The sequence below is a fragment of the Arachis duranensis genome, chromosome 2 (genome assembly GCF_000817695.3).
Source record: "Arachis duranensis cultivar V14167 chromosome 2, aradu.V14167.gnm2.J7QH, whole genome shotgun sequence".
NCBI lineage: Eukaryota > Viridiplantae > Streptophyta > Magnoliopsida > Fabales > Fabaceae > Arachis > Arachis duranensis.
The window spans coordinates 6331846-6339069 of NC_029773.3; the positions used below are offsets into that span (position 1 = coordinate 6331846).

Here is a 7224-nt window from a genome sequence, read left to right on the forward strand (position 1 = left end):
TAAAAAAATATTTTTTAAAATATATTATATCAACTCTATCATTAAATTTAAAAACTCAATTTTAATATAATATAATATAATATAATAAATAATAAATATTAGTAAATTAATATATAAATATATTATAGTTCATTTATTATTAATTTTTTGTGTACACTTAATATTTTTTTCTCAAAAACATATCATACGTTCAACTAATTATGTATTAATTAATCTTCTGAGGACCAAAATAATGATTTCAGATATTATTTTTTGTATTTATTTTAATTAACTCTTGCACTTTTCGTTTTTGACCATAGAAAAAGCATGAGTGAAACATTGAGAGACAAGAGATTTAAAAACTATATTTTGCATTATGCAATTGAAGCACGTGTTAATAAAAAATTAGTAACACTTTAATTTATACACACACTATGGTGGAAAAAAAATAATAATGGTGCTGTCCCTTTCGTGGGGCATGCTTTTCCTTTTAAATATCCACCATTGTTTCTTTTCTTTCATTCATTTCATTAATTCTTTCTCCTTCTTCTCCTTTAAAAAAAAAAAGAAAAAAAAACCTCTCCAAGATGCTACCAAAGTTCATGAGTTCTTTCATGGTGGAAACACAAGAAGAAGAAAAAAGGAACAATCACAATAACAAGAATAATAATAATAGCATGGATGTTGTTGTTGGTTTGAGGCTTCTCACAAGCTCATCATCAAAGAGCAATGTTCTTGTGAAATCTTCACTACTCTTAGTGAGAAATAAAGCATATAATCATCATAATCATCAAATCCAAACATGCCCTCAACAACCTCAAGAAGATTATTGCTTCCTTAAAACTTGTAACCTTTGCAATAAGCAGCTTAGATCTGACAAGGATATCTACATGTACAGGTAAATATCTATAATAAGGCCCTCTTCTCTGATCTTAACTCAACTTTAATTTTTTTCTTTTAATTATATTTTAATTATTACTCTAAAAATATATATTTCTAGAAGTTAATTTTAAATAATTCATTTTTAAAAAATATTAATTATTTAATCTCCAAGGATGATGGATTGTTTTAATTTGATTTTACATATATAAGTAAAATATATATGTGTTAATGTTGCAAGTGTGAGGAGTGCATGAAATTAGTCCCACATCAATGAAAGCATGAAAAAGTGAGGAGTTTATAAGATTAGACACTATCTATGATGGATGGTTAATTATTATTATAATTATTATTATGATGCAGGGGTGACCAAGGTTTCTGCAGCGTAGAGTGTAGGAACAGACAAATAGTTTTGGATGATTTGAGAGAATTAGAGAATTCTACAAAGCAAATGGTTGCATCTTATAATAATAGGACACACCATTGTTGCAATGATGCACGCTTAGAAACTCGTCTCATACTTGAAGACCTCAGAATGCAAAGACTCAAATATAGACTCTAATAATAATTATTATGTGTTAATTAATCAAATCAAAATTTCCTTGTCAAAAATGGAAGTCACTGCTGGCAATAATTTTGTAGAGAGAGGGATCCATATATATATATATGTATGTATTATATTGATGTAGATATATTTGAGCTCTTTCATTTTGCTTTTAATTGCTGGATATGAGTGTAAATACTAACTAGTACTACTTTGTTTATAGTGGAGCTTCTGAAGTGTAATTTTCTAGCTTATATATATTAGTAAATGCAAATTAAATAATACATAAGGTAGATTTTTATTTATTTATTTGTTAAAAACAATGCGAGAAAAAAAATCAGTCATTTTATATTTGTGACTACATTTATACATATCTACTCACATATTTTTTTAATTAAATAATTGTATTCTAAAATAATCAATTTTTTTATAGTAGGATAATAATTTTATTTAAAAAACTCTAAATATGTATATTTTATAAGATAACTAATTAGTAACTAATTTTTTGTGTACATCTACTTAATATAATTTTTTATTTATTTTATTATTTACACAATGTGGTTTATTATTATGATACATTATGTCACACCCTGTCAATCATTGTCTTTCTCTTGTCTAATGCAAAAATCCAAGGAATCTGTGGACACATTGCATTAACTTTGATATTGAAGGGAGCTTCAATACAAGATATTTATCCATCAATTGATGATGAATATGGCTCTTAGCTTGCATAAGAATTAATTCATCAACTAAGAAACTGGTAAATTATTAAATGAAAAAATGGTGGACCATTTAATCTGAAATAATATAGTTTGCTGTTAGGTACATGCATATCAAAATTATATAAAGTAAACAAGTTTTATATCAATGGAATTATTTTTTTCCGTACCACACTTCCATATATATAGTTTCATATGCCTTCCTTTTTTGAGTTTTTTCCCCTTTCAATGAAAAAAGGTGAAGGAAACTCAATTTATTAATTAAGTTTGAAATCTTTTTAGCAAAATTGTGACAAGTCATTGTATTTTGATGATGGCCCAAATATATATATATAAGATGCCTTTTACTTTTACTTTTTCTTTTATTTTTTTTTTCTTCTCCCTAAGATAGGACAACTTAATGGGGAACTAGAACTGGTAGGTAGTGGTGTCATGTTCCATTACAATTTTCTAGGCATTTTATCTCTTTGTCAAAAGATGTTCATTGAACTATATAGAGGAACCTTAATTATTCGGATATCCTTACCATGAATAAAGGATTTTGTGAGTGATAGTGAGATGAACCTAAATTGATCATCATGTCTCTAAAACTATGATATCCCACAACGCTTTGTCTCTAATTAAAACTAGTTAGGGTGCTTTTGCATCTTATTAGCAGTAGTAAAGAATATATCAATTTTAATTGATGGAATGATTAGTTTATTCATTTGAACAAGTAAATATTAAAAGTTTGAATTATGCTTTGTGTATATATTAATTTATAATTTATTATTAGTTAACAATAAATCTTTAAATAAAAGTTATATTTACAAAATAACATATTAGTTTTTTTTTTCGTTTGATGGAGAGATACAATAGAAAAAAAAGTACTAAATAACATTATAATGTTTATTCTACACATAAGGATAAACCACAAAAATTAAAATACATCTGAATTATTTTGACGCAGATAAAAATATTTTTAAATTTTGTTATTGATAAAAAAGTCATCAAATTATTTTAAAATAGGACAAAAATGTTAAAAAGAATATTATTTTTTTGAGAATATGACAAATCGATTCCAGAATTTTTGGTCTATGAATATTTAAGTCCCTAAGAATTTAAAAATATATTTAATTTATTGGCCTCTTTAAAATTTGGACACATCAATTTCTGGGTCTAATTTATTCCATTTTAAAAATTCTTTTACAGTGTACATCCGTATCAACCAGGTCAGTACAACGGAAGTCACGTTTAATTTTTTCATTGGGTTCACGAGAGATCGATATGTCTAAGTTTTAAAAAGGTCAGAGACTTAAATGCAATTTCAAATCCTTGAAAACTTAAATGTCCGCGAATCAAAAGGTCAAGTACCTATCTGTTCTTTTTTCTATTTTTTTTATAAATGACAAACGACTATTTTATTTGAAAAACTGTTTATGTATTTGATCCAAAATTTTATAAGAATATATAGATAACTATTTAGAAAATATACATAAAAAACCGGATAAAAATTTGATTTTTATATTTTTTCATATTTTAAAAATATTATTGGTTGTACAAAAAATCATAAAAAATATATATTTAGTGAAAAATTATCAAATTTTAAAAATAAAAATATTTTATTTTTTTAATCATACTGTAAAAATTATATCAAAATTCAATTTCTAAAATATTTTTTATAAATACATATTTAATATTAGACATTTTATCGTGTATTTAAATAATTTAAAAATATTTTTATTAATAATAAAATTCAAAAATATTTTTATCGATGCTAAAATAATTCAAATACATTTTTAATGATTTGTCCTCCACATAATCAGAGGTGCTATTTTCAGAACAAAAGTATATAGTATATATTGCAGAAGAAGGGTGGAAGAGGAACATGTTCCAAAGATGAATAATTGAGTTTGATGGAATTATATTTTCGAGGGGCTAAGTTGGAATAATGGCCAGTAGTACTCCACTTCGTGTGGAATAAAGTCCTTTTAGATTTTAAGGTTTTTTTTTTTCTTTTTAAGGATAAATATAGAATAATTTTATAGAGAAGTTGAATTTTTATACATTTAATAATCAATAAAAACTTCAAAAATTTCTACCTTTTCCATACAATCTTTCTACTTTTGCATTTTTAATTAAGGTACTACAAATATTTTGAAACATTAGAAGAACAAATTTTATTTTTAATTTTAAATTATTATTTATAACATATGGTCTTAATAGTATTCTTATAAGATTCAAAATAAAATAAAATTAGAATTAGCATTGAAAATATTCTTAGTTAATTATTTTTTTAACAAATGATATAATATTTTATTCATAAAAAGAGTTTATGGCAATATGGCATATATTCAAAACCAAAAAGAGCATATCAAGAGTATGGCCAACACATATAACTATACGGCAAATATATAAAGAGACGCAAACATAAAAATAAACGTACAAACTTTATCATATATTCGGTGGTGATGCATGATAATTGATATCACATTTTTTTATATATTTTTTGTGTGTACTTTGAAGTTGCATTAGTGTCAATTCTTTTTAATTATCATGTGATTTGGGCCACAAAAGTTTAAATTCTACAACCCAATCTCTCAACCCTAGAGCAGTAAAACTTCTCTGGACTAAAGCTAAGGACACTACAAGAAAATAGAGTTATTTTGACACTTTATTTTTTAACACCATAATTAAATGTCAAAATTAATATATATTTTTGACAAATATCACAAATGTCAAATTTTCTATATTTTTTTGACGAAAAATTTGACCGTAGAAAATTACTCCTCAATTTTGACACTCATTTGTTTTCAATTTACTCTACTATTTTTTTTCTTCTTTGGGCTCTGTTAATTTTGACATCACACTGCTCTCAGTTTAGGATTATACTACTCATTCTTTATCTTCAAAATCTCAATTTATTCTTTAGTTTCAAGATCACATCTCATTCTTTGTTAAAATTTTTTGTTGAGAATATTTTATAGTCAATAAGTGTCAAAATAAATAGTATTTTTGACAATTAATAAGTATCACAAAAAATATGTTCTCAAAATTTTCTAACAAATTATTTTTGACGGCCAATATTTATCAAAATAAGATTTAAATTTTTTTCACAATCGCTTATATGTTAAAAATACTATTTTTGACAAAACTTTTATTAACATATTTTCATAGTTAAAATAGTGTCAAAATTTGTTTTTTGACAAATTTTAATTTTCTTTTACACATTATAACCCTAAAAAATAATCTATATTGTTGTAGTGGGAAGACAGAGAATTGACACAAGGGGAATCAGCATTTTAGATTTGTTAGTTTTTGCTCTGTTAGAGTTTCTTTCTTCTGAATCTCGTGTTTTATTTTTTCTTGTTCAAGATTTATTATCACTTTTCAGTTTTCATTCAAAGTTTCTCAACCAGGATAGCATCTTTAGTTAGCTACTCGGTTGTTAGAGTCATCGATGGAAATAGGTCAAGTCTGCTCGATTTTATCATTAAAAGGTTAAGTATATATGTTAGTTATTCAAAACGAAAAATTTAACATAATAAAAAAATCTTAAACCTCAAAAATATAAACATACGAAATTCAGATTTATTATTTGTTTTTATTTATTTTTTAATGTATATTTTAAAAAAAATATCTGAAATTTCTAAAATTTAAACATCTAAAATCTAAGAATAAGAAACATTCATGAAATGATGCCTTCGTTTTTAATAATTTGCTTTTATTTACTTTTTTAATTCATTTTTAGAAAAATATTTGAAACTTCTAAAATTTAAGTATCCGAAATTCAAGTATAAAAAATATCCGAAATCATTCTTCTTTTTTAATAATTTTATTTTATTTATTTTTTATTGTACATTCTCAAAAAAAAAAAGTATTTGAAACTTCTAAAACTTAAACATCTAAAATTCAAGTATAACAACCGTCTAAAAGTGATGTAATTTTTTTTACCATAATTAAAAAAATTTTATTGTGTTCAGATTTTGGATTTTTTATTAGATTTTAGATATATTGTTACATTGGTTTTGAATTTTTTTGTTACATTTTACATATGTTGTTTAAATTTTAGATATTTCTTTTACAATTATTTTAAATGTTTTTTTAATTAGTTTTAAATATTTTTTTTGATTAGATTTTAGATATTTTTTTCATTATTTTAAATTATTTTTGTTCTTGTTTGTAGGCTTGCAGCCTAACTAATAGTTGACTGTTATTGACCGATACTCTAATTGATTACCTAGCATGATTGATTATAATTTTGGAAAGTTATCAGGTATGGCAATCTAAAAAAGAGGCATATGGTATACTGTGTACGAATAGGTAGGCAATGAGAATTTTGTCTTATAGTGAAGGTTGAATAGACAAAATTATCCCTGGCAAAGTAAGTGAAATATCGTAATTGTCCTGCTTAGAATGGCAAAAAAGCCATGGCTGAAATAGAATGGCGTGAGGGCTTCGGCTTGGAGAGTTTTGTTGGGTAATGGGCATTCACACTCCAACCTTTATCCTGGATGAAACTGAAAGGAATTAACAATTGAAGCCCTAACTAGTCGGCGACACAGACCTGCCGCCGGCAGTCACGTCAACCACCGTAGCCACATCAACCCCACAGTCCCGTCGCGTGTGGAAGTCCGGCACCGTCGCAGGAGCGTGAGGTCGTCTCATCTGTTGGAGGGCGCTCTCACTGTGTTCACCGTGCCTCTGTCAGCGCCACCGTGCGCAGTAACCGTCTCTTCTGTTCGTGCTTCCCTCCCGTGCGTGAGGTAGGTCTTCTCGTTTTCTCCATTTTGTAATTATTTTTTAATTGTGTAATCTAGAAAGAGTATTGGTATTTTCATTTTTGGGATTACTGGTTCTGAAATTTTTGTTTTCATATTTTAGTTACTATTGGTAATGGTGTCTTCGTTACAATGTTCATAAGCTTTGTGATGTTATATTCTAAGTTATCATAATCTGTGACTAGGAATCATTTAGTTTGGTTATTTACTTAACGTTGTACATGATTTTTGTTAGGTAGATTTTGAATTTTTTTTGTTGTGACTTGGAATCATTTGGTTTGCTTAATCTCACTGCGAGGCGACTCTGTCATCGTCATCTCTCCGGTAGGCTGATGCTTCTTCA

General features: G+C 26.1%; 1 protein-coding gene across 1 annotated transcript; it reads left to right on the forward strand.

The window, feature by feature from the left end:
* Positions 1-505: 505 nt before the first annotated feature.
* LOC107473203 (FCS-Like Zinc finger 17) lies at positions 506-1707 on the forward strand. The gene is made up of 2 exons (XM_016092753.3): positions 506-877; positions 1222-1707. The coding sequence occupies exons 1-2, from the start codon at positions 567-569 to the stop codon at positions 1418-1420; spliced, it is 510 nt and encodes a 169-aa protein (XP_015948239.1). The 5' UTR covers positions 506-566; the 3' UTR covers positions 1421-1707.
* The last annotated feature ends 5517 nt before the right edge of the window (positions 1708-7224 follow it).